Raw genomic sequence first — 17,937 nt, forward strand, 5'->3', positions numbered from 1 at the left:
ATTATGAATAAACCATAATGTTTATTTCATAAGAAAACCTCTGCCCAACCATCATTACATCAGCATTGTGCTAATTAACAGATACTAGAAATCACTGGCTACAAAAGAATGAAGCGACAGGTGGAATAATATGCAGTTAAGAAGCAACAATACATTTCAAAGGTGTCACTCTTTGTAACTACAAAATCCAGGCTCTAGGCACTGGGAATATAATGTCTTCACTCTCCTCTTCTCTGCCCAAAGAACCGTTTGTAGGCAGCAAGGTAGCCGTGGCGCATAGCGTAACGTTCACATGGATTATAATCTTCACATTCCTCCCGCTGAAGTTCCTGGGTAGTCTTCCTGCGCTCTCGGATCCTGTCAACATAAGCAGGAGAAGATTATGAAAGAGAAGATTGGGGGCAGGGTGGAGGGAATTACCTGTGAACCTTTGGTAAGCTATTAAGTACCATCTTACTCTACTTTTCTTCCTGTGCCATGTTTTAAATGACTTCCAGTTCTGTTCCACATATTTTGCCATAGAAAGTCTTTGAATAATCTTTTCAGGATTCTCAAATAGCGCAGATGTTTCCCAAAGTAACAGCTAAAATCTCTGTGAGTAGAATCTACCCATTAAAAACAAACTTGTGAATTTGCTTTAGAGCAAGGGGAGAAATCCATGCTCTCTAAACGTTGAAGCCATGAACCCCACCTAAATAGCCAACAGCCAGGATAGCCTGATATTCAACAACATCTGGAAGGTGTCAAATTTTCCATGTCTAAATTAGAATTGAGTGGGTAGTCACAGCCAATAAGTTACATCAAAGACAGTCTGTGTGTCTTCTGGAACTCTTAAGTTGTCAACATCTGACAGAAAACCAGAGAAGAAGGTATCTATGGGAACAAATCTTTCCCAATTGTGTGAGATGACCATAGCATTGACCTCCGTCAAGCCAAAATAAAATAAATAGTGTTGATCTCCATTAAAAAAAAAATTAAAAAATGTATAGCCTCTAACCAGCAATTGGCTGTCTAGACCTTAGGTCATTTCCCCTCAGGAGAATTTTCTAGAATCATCTTACTATTTTTGTGCCAAAATATCAGTAATCAGGACAGGCTTTTTATCACTTTAATAGTGGCTGGGGGATATGGTTAAAAAGCTGTATGAAGAAATGGCACTAGGGAGAAGAGGGCTAAATGCAATGATGAGAAATAATAGGATTATTGGGAAATTGCAGAACTGATTGACTATGCCAACCTGTGACACACACATCCTCTCCCCAAACATTGTACATTGCAGTTGTTGTACCTTGGCTGTTAGTGATTCTCAGCTATGCACAGGATACATGGGTATCAAAAATAAACCTTTCTGGATATTTTCTTCCTATGATTTGTTCCAAATGCAAGTCAGCATTTTTTGAGGAAGAAAGGCTTTTCCTCAAAGCAAGTCTTATATAATCTCTTATCTTTCAGATAATTTGAGTTCAGCTCCCATAATTGATTTGGACAGTAAAAGTTGGGAACCAGCAGCAAGACACCAGGATGATGAACTTTCCCATTGGTTCTGAATGATCCTGAAGTCTGATGAAGCATACCTTTCCTGCCAATAATAGTTTCTCCTGTTCTCTGGTTGGGGTCTCATAAAGATGTTGGCATACCTTCTGTTAAGGAAAGGACCTGATGGGAAAGAGATAAATAGTTAATAATTGCTGATACATATCATAATCATAATATATGAATCAAAAGATGTGTCGTCCCCCTCCATCCTGTGCTCATGTCCTTTTGACATTGGTTTCCCCATATGAGATAGCCAGACCTATTATTTTGTTCTGTTCAATGCAGGCCTTCTGTTATTAATAAAAACGAATGGCTTTTCTGTTGCATAATTTTCCATGGGAGCTTCCAACTCATTCACCCCACCTACACAAAGTATCTGAGAGAGGATTGTTTATTTTAGTGCAAATCCTGTTACATAAGAATGCAAGAGTCCAGATGAATGAGAGCAAGGATCTATCTAGTCCAACTTTTTGATACCTTGGGAAGCCAATAAACAGAACACAAGGACAAGAAAACCTTTCAATTTTTGACCCAGCATTTGAGTGTTATCCACTACGCATATAAACTAGCTGTTGTGTTTTGGGTTTTTTTTTTTCTCAGTAATTTGCTATCTCCAGAATGTGAAAGCACAATTATTTATTTATTTTTCATATTTCTTAACCTCCCATCTCTCCCAGATTACTTTTTTACATTTTCATCTCCAACTTTTTGAAATAGTTCCAGTATTTAAGGCATTTCAGTAACAATTAGAGCTCTCTCCAGTCTCATGGAGAGATCAGCAATCACCAGTCTATTATGACAACAGGGTGAAAGACTTTTGATTAAACTAATGGTAGTAAGATTCTGAATGAGAATATTGACAAATAAATTGCTTTGGGATCTAAACTGAATTTACTACAGTACCATTTACTGTATTTCATGGCAAGCTTAAAAGAAACAGAAAATCAGGAAGAAGCCAGTTGCAAAAGAGGCCAGAATTTTTAATAGAATAGTGTTGTTGTATAGTTGACGCCATAGAACTTAGAAGAAAAATGTGTCTTCTGTTTTCCTTTCACCTTCAGTAGCCCTTCCTCATTGCCTAAAGGAAAAATTGGGAATCAGGGATCCCCAATCATCTTCCATTCTTAACTATTATTTGTGCAGACAAAGGTAGAGAATGATTGCTTTGTACCTCCCTTGGCACAGAAAAATCCACTTTTCAGCTTAAAGAAGGGATTCCAGGGGACAAAAAAGCGTTTGGGGGAAGAAAACCACCCCTTAATCTAATTCAGTTTTACCATAATATTAATTTGTTCCAAGGAGGTGACTGGGAGGCCAATGGATTGTTAAACTTGCGAGGTCCCTAAGTCATCCTAAAGATTGGTGTGTAATTTTAAAAACTGAAAATAAGTTTTATGTTGCTGTAAAAGTAGCTTCCTTTATGGATAAAAATGAGGTGTGGATCTAAAGAGGTTTACAAAAGTTTAGCTGATTTTCAACAAAGATCTCTTTTTTTTTACCCTTTGACAAAGTTGCTTGTAAAAATATATTGCAGGTTGAATATTTTTGTTATATGATTAAAACATCACCATTTTAAAAATATTCTCCCTGTTCATAATTCTTACAATGAATCTACCTTCCCCACATCTCCTAATGGATATGAATTGAATAGTCCAATCTTAAAAATGCTTCCTTGAATACAGTCCTGAGAGAACTGTGAGAACTCTGTATATTATTTTCCGTCTTTACAACTAGGCCTTTTTTCAGGCATAGATAAGGAGGGCTTCGTGAAGTGTTTTCCCATTGGGGATGACAGGTCAGACTTGGCTTTCACTGTGTGGACTGGAAAAGCTATTTTCTTTATTTTATTTCTTGCCACCCTTTCTATGACAGATGTTATTCTTAGCTTGTTCTCTAACACAATGTTTAGTGATGTTAACTTGCAAACACTTGACTCCCTGAGAGTATCACAAGCTTGGATGATAAGAGAACAGTTGTACCCAAATGGGAAAACAAAGCATAGGGGAATCTGAGCAGGCTGTTTGGATAGACTGAAGTCGGGCGAACCAGTAGTGGCGGCAGTGGGAGGCTCCGCCCACCCACCCGGATGTCATCACGGACGCTTCTGTGTATGCGCACAAGCGCTGCGCACAAGCGAAGCGAGCACGCGCACATCTGCGCTCAGAGTTCCAAACCAGTAGCAAAGGTAAGTGGAAACCACTACTGCCATATACCATAATTTCTTACTTGTAAATTCATGTGATTCGATGCTCTCGTGAGACTCTGTAAGAAAATAGAGAGAAAGTGGCTTATTCAATCACAACACTATAAGAATGCAAACATTTAAACCAGGCTAGTGAGCCAGATCAAAAATCTTTTTAGTCTCCAAAATCTGTTTCTAAAGATGTTTAATTAACATATCCTCTCAGGTTAGTCAATACAGAAGTTTCATTCCCAGCTTTGGGCAATTAATAGATTGAGTCACTTGTACAATCAACTATTATTTTTTAAATCTATTTATATTAGTGGAAGGTGTAATAACATAAATACAGGTACAATTAATTTATCAATCATGCATTGATAAAGCGTTCTATAGTGTGTAATTGTGACATGATATTGGAGTCATAAGAACATCTGAATTTGGCTCATAATTAAGACGTATTAGCATATACATATAGTCCACTAAAAAGCAAACTCATGCTTTAATTTACCTACAAGGCCTAAAAGGTTAGCTTCTATTTTGGGGTTCCTAAATATATACAATTACATTAAAAGATTACAGTATCTTTTTTCAGATAGTTCAAATGGAAAAATGTTTTACGAATTACATTATTTTTATAAAATGCACCATCATTCCAAGAATAAATATACCCTGATAACACAAACCAAGTACTATTATTTCCACATTAGGCAATTTTATAAAATCTTGTCCAGCATTAATAAAGCATCAAGAACGTGGTAGGCATGAAAGACACCAAAAAAGGTAATGTTGCCCAAACTGAAATCAATCATATCTAATTATTACTCATAGCTTGACCATTTTACAGAATTTTATGCATCATGTTTCATATCAGGTTAGATCATGTTATTCTTGTGGCACAAGAATAATGGGTGAAGGGAGACACTCTACATTAGCAACAAAAGGTCAACAGAGCAAAACATATTTTAGCAAGATAAATATAAACCACTTGAAAGAACTTGTATTTCTTTAGACACTGCAGGTAAGTGGAGCCAACAACCAAAAAATTACATTGTCTAATAAAAACCTATTCATTAGTATCTAAAATTATCTAAATATCTACCTATTTAATTGATATCTCTTTATTGGATATTCTGGCCATCTCTAAAACTTCAGAAGGACACATTTGAAATATCTCTGCAGGATAGGTTTTTCTTCAAACACTGTATTACTAGAATATGCTTATCAATCTCTCCAAATTAAAATCTAGGACTCTCTTCATCAGCTGAAATTCAGCTAAACCAAAAAAAACCCCACACCTTATGTATTTTCTGCAAATTGCATTCTGCAATCTTACAAGCATACAGTTTATAAATTGAACTGCTTCTTAGTAAAACAATTAACTTGGCTGAAAACACACATGGGTTACTAGAGAATAAGGGACAGAATGGGATGGTTGTAGTAAATGGACAGACAACAACTGAGCACACTAGACAGGAAGTATCTAGCCTGAAGTACTGAAAACAGAGTGCTAAGAAAGAAAGATACAACATAGAGATAATAGCAGTAAAGAGAAAATAAAATTAGATGAGAATGTGTGCAGAATATCAACTTTCTATAATAGACTACTGCTACCCCAAACCCCAAAAATAAGTATTGGGAGACTTAAGACTCACTTACCATAGCAGAAAGCTGTCACCATGAGAACAGCCAAGAGTGCAAGAATGATGAGGGTCCGCATTTTTACGTCTATCTCTTGATTTCTGCTCTTGCCTTACTCTCTGTCTGTATGGAATCTGGCCCCAAGCTCCAAGCAAGCTGCAAAATTTAATGCACAATTAAATGTGTATGTTTAAAAGCAGCAGTGGGAAAATAAGAGTCAGCTGAATGGTGTGCCTGACACTTGGTCTCTCAAAGGCTGTTATAAAATATGTTCCTAAAGAATTTAATCATCCTCTAGTGGGAGTGGGCTTCTTTTCTTTCCCTCCCTTTCTAAAGTGGGAGGGCTTCACATTTCAAATGAAGGTGAGATATTAACTCTGCATGTTCAAAAATATTGGATATGGGATAGAATTCCAGAGTTTAACCCAGGCCCATGGGGACAGGATTAGTTTTCTCCAAAAGAGAATGCTTAATTTTCTGAGTCAGAAGGTCACAACTGAAGGCTCCAAGGCCTTGTCTCTCCTGTGAAGACCTAGAAAGCAGTCCACGGAAGAAATCCCTCCCCCCAAGATTGCTATCATATTATAATGTAACATTACAGAAGCTGAATATTATTAAATGCATGACTGAAGAATAACCATATAACTTAATACATTTCAGTGTAAATGTAGATGAAATCAAATCAAGTTTATATTTTTGCCCAAGTTTATATTTTTGCCCTGGTCCAATTTACCACTTTTTGGAATACTTCCTTCAACAAATCAGACAAAATGCCAGACAAAGCCCTACATCAAGAAACTATTGTGGACTGCTGATTTTTCCTGTCCTTGCCACTTTTCATTAGTAACTGTTTTCCTTAGTTGACCCCCTCCAGAAATGTGGGATTGCAGTTCCCCCAATCCCAAGGAACATATTTCCATACATTCGTTCTCTCAAAATTAATAGGGTTTACCATATCATCTTGTTACTTTCAACTGTTGACTTTTCTTCATACTTTTCTAAACCTCATTTATCTATTAAGTCAATCAAGCAGGGTTTGGAATATGCCCAAGAAGGCAAATGAAGCACTTTTTAATATTATAAGGCTTTTACAACAAGGGATCTGGCACAATAAAAACATTGATGAACACCAACAACTGATTAAGAATAGGCTCAGTTGACTCACTGAGGCAGATTGGAAGCTACATCCAGTACTGCCCCACCTCTTTTATTTTTATATAATAACAACTTAATTTCTCATTGTCCCCAAAGTGAATCTTAAAATTTCAATGTCTTCCATTTTATATTGTTATGTAATCACTAAATTGATAAACTTATATCTTCTCCCCAACACTACTGGCAGTGTGGAGGCCAAAAGAAAATTCCCCTCCCTCTAGGAAAATTAGTTCCTAAGAAAAAGTTTTACTGTAATGTTCAGTCTAATAGATTTGTTTTATGTTCTGAGGAGGTTTGTTTGTGTGTCTGTGTGTGTGCAGTCAGTCAAGGATGTGACTTTCCATTTTAGTAAGTCCAAACAGTTTTACTATATCTTGCAGAGCCAATCTAAATATCACAAAAGCAACCATTACTGTTGTTCATATAATGTATTCAAAATACAAGTGCAGGGAGGGATCTTCTTTTGGTAACAAAGAGGGTTCACTTAAGGGCACAAATCCTTTCTGCTTTTCATTTGCTGGCTAAAACATAAACATTTATTTTAGCTTCTTTTCCATCCTAAAAAAAATTCCATAGGTGAAAAGCCATCACAGGTCCAGGGCTCCATATCTTAGAGGCAGGTTCTACTCTGTACAGTCTCTGTAGCAACAAAGCTTTTCTCTACTATGCAACCAAAGTCTTTAATAATTAAAGGAACAAAAGTAATGGGAGATAAAAAGATGGCAAGCAAAATGGGACTAGAAATCCGAGGAGGAGATACACTGGGGAGTGTGTAGTGCTGCAGATTATGTGTACATAGAAATAAACAGACTGCTATGGAAGATGTGGATTATACTACAGAGGGAAAGGTTTAGCACCAGAGATCTTGGTTGGGCAGAATTACTATGCAACAGAATATCTTTCTTTTGTTCATTATGCCATCATGGTTTGTGAACCAGGATCTCTGACTGATTTCCTTTTTAAAAACCAGAGAAAAGCATCAAGGTTTGTTTTTGCAATCAGAGTCCTGATATATTTCAGGGGGAAAAATTAGAATTCCGGTCCACACTTCATAGTAAATAAATTATTCAGGGAATGTTATGATTTCTTTAATTGCTATCTTTGGTAAGACAAGCCAGTGGCTTGCCACACTATAAAAATATGACCAATAATGAGTCATACAGATTTCTGCAATAAGCACAATCAAATAGCGTTTAACCATTTGCTAAATCTTGATTCCTGGCATCAATTCAAAATCATAGTTTCTCAATCCCTTGCCTAACCAAAATCTTAATGATTTTGTAGACAGTGAGACACTATAACAGAACTATCAGAAGAAAGGTTTCTACATAAGGTGAATATGGCATCATGTCTCCATCATATTAATAATGAATTTTCAACCAGGTTTCAGTCACTTGTACTTCTACCCATTTCTATTTCTGGTTTCCTATTTGTGAGGAGTTTCACATCATCTTGGTTCTTGCAACCCTCTTCCAACAAAGATCATCTGCTGTAGCATTTTGCCAAGCCACTGTTATTTCACAGCTCTTTAAAAATGCAATAAAAGCGACTTGGCAGCTACTTCCTCATAATCATTATTGTGAGTAGTAGTGAGGTATGCAATATAAAATAAATTCATGAATAGAGCTGGACTAGGCATTCCCTGCCCAGAGTTTGTTAGGAGTAGGGCAGCCTAGAAAAGCTGTAAAATAAAAGAGCAAGGAAATGAAACAACAGGCCAATTGTGCCTTAATTAGCTAGAAAGTATTCTCAGAGTTTTCAAAGTCAGTGGCAACGAAGGCTTCCAAACTGTGTGTGCATAAAAACGAATGTGTGCATATGTCCAGAATACTGTATAACATATCCATATGCAATATGCTTTTCCCCAAATGGCATTCCTTCAAGGCCATTTTCCCCCTTGAGATGACTAGGGATGTGTATGAAGAAAGGTGTACAGAATTCCGGTATCAGGGATTCTGGATACATAACATCCAAAATTCCTAATAAATAAGAATAGAAGAATATTGCTTATCTTTTCCCCAAACTATTAAAAATTTCAAACCACTTATAAAATCACACTGTGACCAGAAATCTCTTGCTTGCTTGCTGAGCAACTCAGACAGCCAACCAGAGGATCATGGTAGCCATTAGTCCATGATACCCTACGGTCCTCTAAGTTTCTGCAGCGGAAATGGTGGGGGGGGGAGAAACAGAGGCAAACAGAGTTATTGGAAGAGTGCTGAATGGGAAAATTCAGGAGGCTCAGCATGGTGGAGGGTTCTTTGCAAACAGGAGAGTTATTCAGATCTTTGCTTTCAGAGGAAGCTATCAGGACATGCTTGGAGAGAAAATAGTGGCTCACCACAACACCATCTGTGGTTTATCTGATCTTTTCTTCCTCTCAGATTGTCCATCCATCCATCCATCCATCCATGCATCCATCCATCCATCCATTATCATGCTTACTGTGAAATGTATAGAAATATGGATGGGCTTTTAAACACCATATTTTTATTTTAAGCATCTTTCTCACAGCATGCCTAATACTTCTCAAAGCAAATAATGTAAAGTTTACTAAAGCAGGATAAATTTTCAGAGAAAAATCTGTTTTGATCCACATGGGCTTGTATCATCATTTTCATTGACTTTGATAAGCAATGCTTTGGGATTGTATTGGTTCTGGTTTATAATTATTATTATTTACAAAATTCTTTGCCAAATGATACTATTTTCAAGTTTGACTCATAATTAATGGAATTATATCTTAATAGTGTTCATTAAAATTAACTGGCTAATTATAGGCAACTTACTATGTTGCTAAAATCAGAGGTTAAAGATGATTTGGGAAATATGGAATATCCAGCAACATTTTAATGCAAATTTAATTTTATGTTCTTTTTAAAAAGTGAAGAACATTTTATGTGCTAATATTAAACCATTTTAAGTAAGTTATATAACTTACCTTCTTTCTTGCTGCTGAATTACACTTCTCATCCAACCTACTCAGCATGCTTCAAATATTAGGTATCCTGGGAATTGTAGTTTAGCTACAATATTAGAGTCATATGTTCCTTATCCCAATTCTAAGCAATATATCATTTAATTCTGAGGCTCAAATAAAAGCCAGGAAATTTTATTTGAAAATGAAAAGTTGTACTATCACAGAGATCATGTAACTATGCACATTTAAAACATTCAGATCCACTCTCATTTCATATCATTTTCTCTCCTATTACAATTATAAACCAATATTTCTAGTATTAATTCCAGCACTTATTTTCACTAACAATCCTGCATTTTAAAAGAGCAAAGGGGAGTCCTTTGGAATTTATCCTGTTAAAATTATTCATGATCACAAATATTGTGCTATATACACCTTTTTCTTTCTTTGTTGCTATTGCATTTGCAATTGACTGGTGCACAGATGTTAGGCTCTGCATACTCACTGTAATATAATGATCTGTGCTGTCTTCTGTTATGTAGGGCTTTTTCTGATGTGGCAGGTTCTCTTCTCCCAATATTCCTAGACTCCACTGGTAAAGTGGAGACCTTTTTATTTATGATAAGTGACCCCTCCCTCCCATTCTCCATGCAGCCTCCTCCTTCAGACTGCCACCCTCTTTCTGAATATTTCCATCCCTCACTCAGGAAATCAGAAACCTCAGGAAATGAAACCAGGAGAGTGAGTGGGTGGGACAACAGATGCTAGTAGCTGATGGGAGTCAAAGCCACATCTTGGGGGCAGTGTGGCTGCATCTAAACTACACAGGGTCCTTGAATAGAGTCTTGAAAGCAAATCACACTTTTATACAGGAACTCTCTGATAGCTGTGGTACTCATTCTAGCCTTCAGTAATCATGCTCTGAAGCACAGTAGTCCTTTAAATACTTAGAGCTTAACTTGAGTCCTGGAGAGGGAGGAAAAAAATAGGAGCGGGAAAAAAAAAGTCTGAGTTTCTGCTTTTCCCAACCTGATTTCTCCACCTAAAAAGAGATGTTCAGGATGGAATTAGAAAATGTGGAATCATGTATTTGAACTGAGTGGGAGTTTGGCATCCGTAGGAAGCAACTTCTAAATTAGTTGCAGATGAATTAATGTTTAAAGAAATCCATTACGCATGTAATGACAGAATGAACAATCCATGACATTTGGACAAGCATAACAAATGGAACAATTGGACTCCTCATCCAAATATCATTAAAAAGAAAGGGGAAAAATCTTCTCTCTATGCTCAGAGTTAAATGTCTGAGCTCGTGGAAAGAAACCACCTGGCTAGATATTTAAAAGTACACCTGGAGGCTATTTTCAATCTAATAGCATTTTTATATTAGTAATAAACAGCCTTCGGATGTATTTGTTCAATATAACAAATATTGAACCAATCAAAACTTTGGCATGTGTACTTTCTTTTCATAAGAAGAACATCCAGACCATGTTTTGCCTTACTTCTGAATGGGTACCAATTTGGACACATTAGATGTTTCCCAGAGGTTTGCATAGGCTACCTGGTGCCCATCAAATTAAAATAAAAAGGAAATTTGTATCCTGATTTGTTCACAATAAATGTTTAAAAATTACTGATTTCTTTTTTTAAAATAATTATTAAGTTTCAGTGAAAAATAAAGTACAAAAAAAAGTGGTTAGGGAATGGGGAGGTTAAAGAAAAGGCAAAGTCAAGAGTGCAAGGGGAAATAAAAAGGAAAGGGGGAAAAAAACTTCCAACTTTCTTTAGTGGAGATACAAATGTAAAATACGTTAACTTCTCACTCTAAAATCACCAAAAATACACAGCGTTTCTATAATCATAAACAGTTCTAATCATCAAATTCCAAAATTAAATTTTCATTTTCTTTCTGTTTCTAGCAAGAAATCCAGAAGTGATTTCTAAGTAAAAACAAAGTTAGCCAAAGTCTTTTCTTTAATTAGAATGGTCAATCTCTGATTAATCCCAGCCATCTCAGCCAATTCTATTAGCTTCATCATCCATTCTTCCATTGTAGGAATTTGTAAGTCCTTTTATCTCTGTGCATACCAGAGTCTCACTGCCATCCTCAAGCATAGAAACAAAGTTCCATATTTCCTTCAATCTTTTTAACCATCAAACCTTGAGGAAAAATCTTTGGGTTCAATTGAATATTTAATTTAAGAATTCTCTGGATTAAAATACATATCTGATGCCAGTATTTTTTAGTTTTGTACATGTCCAGAGTATGGAAAAACTCAATGAATAGTGCAAGATAGGAAGATGTGAAGAGACCTGGCCAACAAAATCACCATAAATTGGACTTGACTGAATGGATAACATCATCGTCACATGTCCACCAAAATGGTAAAAATTACCTTCCCATTGATTGCATTTCCAAAATCTATTTGGCACTCCCCTTACACATGTTTGATAGTTTATCAGACATTAAATACCAACAGTACATCATTTTAAAAAGAATCTCTTCCAAATTATACCCAATTATATATCCAGACTTTTTGCCCATTTCATAAAGTTAAGTCTTTAACATATTCATCTTCTATATTCATTTTCAGTGAAAGCTTATACATCTTAGCAATAACATGCTTATTATTGGTATACAGAATCAATTCAAAGACAGTACATGTAAATCTCAGTGTCAACCACAAGCAGAATGCTCCAAATGTCTTCTTCTGGACACCATCATTTAAGGAGGATGAAGGTAAGGTCCTTCGATGAATGGTACTGGAAATATTTAGCCCAGGATAAGGAAGACTAAGAGGGGGCATGGTGGCACTTTTTAGGGCTAGCCTTACATTCAACTGAAACCTTAGCTGAACCAGGTAGCAAATGACAGCAGTGTAACAGTAATAGCAAGTACTGGAAAATAGAGCTTGCTTTTAACTTGCTTTTAACTCTAAACTATCAACTATTTTACAATTTAATGGCAAGGGTTAATATCAAAGTAAGATTCAACTGCAGTCCAATTGATTTCTGCACATGCTACTGCAGGGATGATACCATCTTGCCATTTGCATTATGCAACAATTCTTTGGCAGACCTATTCTTCAAATATCTGAAGGATTGTTATCAAAGGAGTTCCACATAACAAGCAAGCTTCCCCTTTTTTAAAAAAAAAATGATTTATATGCCGCCCTTCTCCGGAGGCTCATGGAAGGCTGAGTCAACCTTGAGCCTGGTGAGATTCGAATTTATAGTAATTGCAGACAGCTGGTGTTAATCACAATGCTATCAGTCTGCTGAGCCACCAGCCTTTGTGCTCTGCCATAATTTTACTGCATCATACAAGTATCTTTATTACTGAACTGAGAGGTGGGAAGGATGAAAAGGCCACCGGCTGACCAGAAAGTGGAAAAATCAGGGCTACAAACAGGGCTTCTACTTTCTTTCTCTGTCCTCCCTTGATTGCACAATAGTGAGGGGAGGACCACAAATGACTGCATAGGAATTGTGAAAAAGCTGCTCCTCTAATTACACCCAAACATAGGGATGATGGGAAGAGAATACAATGGTCTGATTTCCAGAGAATCTCAGAATGTAGAACAGAGGATAGATTCCCTTCAATAGACAATTGCCCACCACAGAGCTCTAGATGAAGTATTGTAAAACTGTTTTTGCAGTGGCTCCTCTGTAGCAAGAATTAAGTTTCCCATGCCCAACCTCTGTTGTATGGCATTGTATGGATATAAGAGTATGACACAGATTTCAGATAGACACAGCCTTATGCAGGAAAATAATCTTAGGAAAGTTAAAATTAAATTTGTTTCTCTCATGTTTCAGAAGATAGGCTTAGAACAAAAGGGTGTAAATTATGGCAGGATTATATTTGGTTGACAATTAGAAGAAATGTTTTGATGACACAGCAGTATTACAAAGAAATGAATTATCTTAAAGAAAATCCCATATAGGGACAAGATACAGGAGAAATTCAACAGTAAATAAACTAGATGACCCAAAAAAACAACTTTATCTATTATTGAGAGCTGGTTTGGTCTAGTGGTTAAGGCACCAGGCTAGAAAACAGGTGATCTTATGTTCAAATCCCATTTTAGCCATGAAAGCCAGCTGGGTGATCATGGGCCAGTAATTCTCTTAGTCCAGTCTAACTCACAGGGTTGCTGTTGTTGTGAGGAAGATAGGAAGAGAAGGTGTGTTGAATATGTTCGCCACCTTGAGTTATTTGTAAAAATAATAAAGGTAGGATACAAAATAAATAAATTATACACTTATTCTTTTTTACAATAGACGCTCACAGGTAGAACAAAGTCTGAGACTCAAACTCACAGATAAATGATCCATTTAGGAAAGCATCCCCAGTTCTTAGTTTCCATTAGGACATGAATCTGGTAGGAATACAAACCAAGAGCAGATGAGGGACTTGTCATCCAAGAGAAAGCATGTAACTACCCTGTTTTCCCCAAAATAAGACATCCCCTGATAATAAGCCCAATTGGGCTTTTGAGCACATGGCAATAAGGCAAAGCACTTATTTCAGGGTTCAAAAAAATATAAGACGGTCTTATTTTCGGGAAAACATGGGTATAAATTCTTTTCTTAGCTTCCCTTCAATTACTCTTCATAGTCCTCTTCTGGTTTAATGAAGCTATTATTTCTACAGTCTGGGAATGAAGGAAGGCAGGCTGGAAAGGGGGTTTATTATTTTTTTTATAAAATCTCTCTATGTTATTTTTATACTTTTAACATTTGATGAGTACTCTGACAAGGGTCACATGTAACTAATCAGATGCTCTAAATGCAAGAAGAACTAGGTGAAAATTCAAATTGGAACATGAATCAGAAGTCTTTTGCATTTTTCCTTTCATCCCCTTGTTTAACCTAATGACATGACTCCTTCTCTGCAGCCAGATGTGATTTAAACAACTTTCCTGTCCAGATCTGAGCGATAAGAACTGCATTGGACTGCCTGACACGCTATGCCAGAAAAAATAAACCTGTCTTTCATCTTTCTTACAAAACAGCTCTATTGGCAGCCTTAGGCCAAAGCCCTGCCTGAGATCCAAAACCTTCATATGTTTCTTATAAAGTATTGGATTTGATCCATGCTTATGAAACAAACATCTCCATGAGACATCATAAAAATATTCCCTTGCATTTTCTACTTTAAAACTAAACTCTCTTTTTATTTTTGTTAAAATGCTTTCTTGCTCTTGTCTTATATTCCAAAGAACATCAGACTATGTTGGTCTCACCAAAAGTGTAACAGCAGCATCTGAAAAGATTTGCATATATGTACAGACAGAGATGTATATTTATCTACCATACTGGAGAAAGAATATGTATGTTTCTGCCTTTTCATCTGCTGCTGGGTGCCTCTTGTTGTCAGGAAATTCCTAGACCCAATGCTCCCTTTTGGTTTTCTCTCATTAAACCATTCTTTAGAAGAAAACTTTTTTATATAATTTATTAAAGGTTACATAGTGCAGATAAAACTGATACAAAGTATTAAAAAGGTGCAAAGAAAAAAACTAAAATGAGAAAGAAACAAAATAAATAACTTCCCCCTTCATCCCAGCAACTATAAATAATTTTAACATCTTATCACTGTCTGTGAGGTTCTTGGTGCTCTCTCAGCTTGGTTGCTTTCCTGCAGATGTTTCATTATCAAACTAGATAACATCATCAGTGCTAGAAAGGAATGGGGTTTCCTTTCATTTTATACATTAATAGCTTGCCCTGTCAGTGTTAGTGAGAGTGGTCTTGGGGGTAATTTAAAGTCATAGCCATTAAATTAAAGTAGTATAGGTTTAGCTTGGCAAGATTCTGTCTATACAGTGTAAGCAAATAAAGAACTGAAGTTTGGCTGGATTGTGTTGTCATTCTTGGGATCTGCAATCTTAAACACTCAAGGAGCCATTTGGACCCATTTCCCACAGAAAAGAAGACACCGGAAGCCACAAAACCCTTCCCGTGCCTGACTATTTCTTGAGCAGCCACAAAAATAGCATATGTAGTTGAATTAAACATTCTGTTTTCTTCTGAAACTTTTCTTTTCTTAGATTTATCCATGGTTGGCCTATCCGGGGTTGAAAAGCTCAATAAATCTCATGCCGGTGGGTGTCACACATTGGTGGTTGTGACGCATATTTTGAGTGACAGGAAGCTGCAGCAGAAGGGTGAAAGAGCCACATGCGGCTACAGAGCCGCAGGTTGCTGATCCCTGGACTAAGCCTAAAATGGAATCCCTCAACTCCCAGCTGCTCATCACAAAAACATTGGTTCCTGCTGTCTGTTCACAAAATGCCACTGTCCAGAATATGTTTGAGTGAGCTCATGGTTTCTCATTTTGTTGACTCAGATCTTGCATCCAGCCACAATTTCACCCATAATATCTCGGCTTCTTTGTAGATGTCTTCAGTTCGCCATGTCCTCATTGGAAGTCCTAAACCTAGAAGAAGACTTTTAGACAAGTTCATACATCTAAATATAAAATATCAGGGCTGGAGACAAGAATGGGATGGTGAAAAACAATCTCCAAAGAAGACAGTGGCCACTGCTTTAAAATCAACTTTTAGTATTTCTAACGAGGAAACATCATGTAAATGAGGTCAACAAAAGCTTAACTTGATTTGAAAGAAACTTCATCAGACTAAGCTATAATGTGCGGTATTAGTTTGGTTATTGTTTAAAATCAATCATTAAGTTTTATAATATTTTGCAACATATTATGTAAACCTAGTCAAGTATAATATGTATGATATGGTCTTCCTACCATTTCCTCTATTTTTTTTCTTTTTTCAGAAAATTTGCTAAGGAAAAAATGCTTTAAAAAAGTAGTTGCCAATGTCTTTTTATTAGCAGGACATGACTCATTTGTCTGAAATTAGCCTTAGAAGGCGGGAACTTTCCAGAGAGAACAATTTCAAACAAAGGTTTTCCACTTATAGCCTTTCAAAATACAAATTGCAGACACAAAGGTTGAACCTTAGTTGAAGATAATATAAGCAAACCCATATTTCATCAGTATATCAAACTATTGATCTTGGAAAGAACATTAGATGGAATAAGTACTTCTAGTCCCTTCACCTGACAAATGGAATTAATTTATATCAGTTTAAAATCAGATGCATGCTTAGGCATGAAAGCAGAATGTACCACATTTGGAATATGTGGTGATGATGAATGTATTTACTATGTAGGGTGCTTTAGGGTAGTCATATCTTTCTACAGATCAAGAATATAGAACAGAAGGTGGGGTAATATAATCCATAAAATGCACTTAATCAATTCTGCATTTTTTTTAAGTGTGAGAAGCATAACATCCCTGGGTCCTGAATTTCGGTTAACTTATCTTCCTATGTATTACTGCAGATGATAATAAAAATTAAAACTCTAAACAAAGTGTTTGGTTATTTTCTTCAGACAACTATTTTTGCTTGCCATGCAACAAATAATTCTTATTTGTATTCAATTTACTAATCCTCATTAGAGCTCCCACATCTGGGTTGCAAAAGTCCAGACTACTGATTTTCTGTATCTGTTTGCCTCCATCTAATGGCCATCCAAATGCTTAAAGCCTACATGTGGTAGCCTTACTGTAACAAAAATTCTGACAATGTGGCAAAGATAAGTCATATGACTGTTTGGTATAGTGATTAAGGACTATGGCTTAGGTCCAAATCTATCTTTAACTATGGAAATTCAGTGGATAACATTTGGCCAGTTACTGTCTCTCAGCCTAACTTCTTTCACAGGGTTGCTGTTGTGGGTTTAAAATAAAGTAAGATCCACTTGCAAGAATTCCTTAAACTGGTGAAGGAACAGAGGATACATAAGTAATATATGCACACATATTGCCAAATAGTGGTTTAAAGCTGTGAGCAGTTTTAATTTGTAGCAGTAGCATTGTATCTGTGGATGGAGAAACAGCATTTCAAGGCAATGAATGCTGCTTCAGAAATAGCAGCATACTTCTTCTCACGTTTGAAAGGACAGCCTGTGCTCTTCCTGGACAGAGTTCCTGGAAGTCCATCAAAACATCATGATAGAACAGTTGAAAGAGCCCAAATGCTGGATTGAGTTTGGAAGGCAATAGAAGTTTGTCACCATAAGGAAAACAGAGAAATGCCAGCAATTGGCTGACAGGTCTCAGTGCTCAGCAGTTGCCAGAAAGGGACATTGTGATTAGCTGATAATTCTGTTTTCTCAAGTGTATAAACATTCCAGTGTAGGTAGCATATTGATCTCCAGATAAATCTGAACATAGTCAATACATCCAGAACAGACTTGATTCTGGATTCTAGGTAGATTCTAGCTAAAAATGGGGGTTGGGGGGTTGGGACTGAATCATCTGGAAGAGCTACTGTATATCTGGGAAGACTCTGTCATTCACTAATTACAGTATGTCAACAGCCAACTGCTACTTTGCACCAATTCTGAAAATTACAAAGAAAGGTGAAAAGTGGGAAAAAGAACTGTTGGGTTTCAATTTCATTACATATAGAAG

The 17,937-nt window shown here is 36.5% G+C and overlaps 1 protein-coding gene and 1 long non-coding RNA gene across 3 annotated transcripts; one reads left to right on the forward strand and one right to left on the reverse strand.

Moving 5' to 3' along the window:
* Window position 1: 1 nt before the first annotated feature.
* MGP (matrix Gla protein) lies at window positions 2-10,110 on the reverse strand. The gene is made up of 5 exons (XM_034403816.3): window positions 9,937-10,110; window positions 5,375-5,512; window positions 3,763-3,798; window positions 1,575-1,656; window positions 2-357 (listed from the first exon to the last, which is right to left on the reverse strand). Exons 2-5 carry the CDS (start codon window positions 5,433-5,435, stop codon window positions 219-221), a joined length of 318 nt encoding a protein of 105 aa, XP_034259707.1. The 5' UTR covers window positions 5,436-5,512; window positions 9,937-10,110; the 3' UTR covers window positions 2-218.
* On the forward strand, window positions 3,630-16,986 carry LOC117655932 (uncharacterized). 2 transcript variants are annotated; one of them, XR_004588826.3, is made up of 3 exons: window positions 3,630-3,721; window positions 12,029-12,174; window positions 15,491-16,986. It is a non-coding gene; the product is annotated as an uncharacterized LOC117655932 (long non-coding RNA). The 2 variants fall into 2 exon arrangements; XR_009623228.2 differs by having other exon boundaries at window positions 12,077-12,174.
* Window positions 16,987-17,937: the final 951 nt, after the last annotated feature.

Source organism: Pantherophis guttatus, chromosome 7 (genome assembly GCF_059756535.1).
Source record: "Pantherophis guttatus breed Tessera chromosome 7, ASM5975653v1, whole genome shotgun sequence".
Taxonomy (NCBI): Eukaryota; Metazoa; Chordata; class Lepidosauria; order Squamata; family Colubridae; genus Pantherophis; species Pantherophis guttatus.

Coding starts and splice junctions, on each gene's coding strand:
- MGP (XM_034403816.3), bottom strand. CDS start 5,435: ATGCGGACCCTCATCATTCTTGCACTCTTGGCTGTTCTCATGGTGACA. Junction 1,657..3,762: donor CGAATCACATGAATTTACAA/GTAAGAAATTAT, acceptor CTTTCCCATCAG/GTCCTTTCCTTAACAGAAGG. Junction 358..1,574: donor AACTATTATTGGCAGGAAAG/GTATGCTTCATC, acceptor TTATGTTGACAG/GATCCGAGAGCGCAGGAAGA.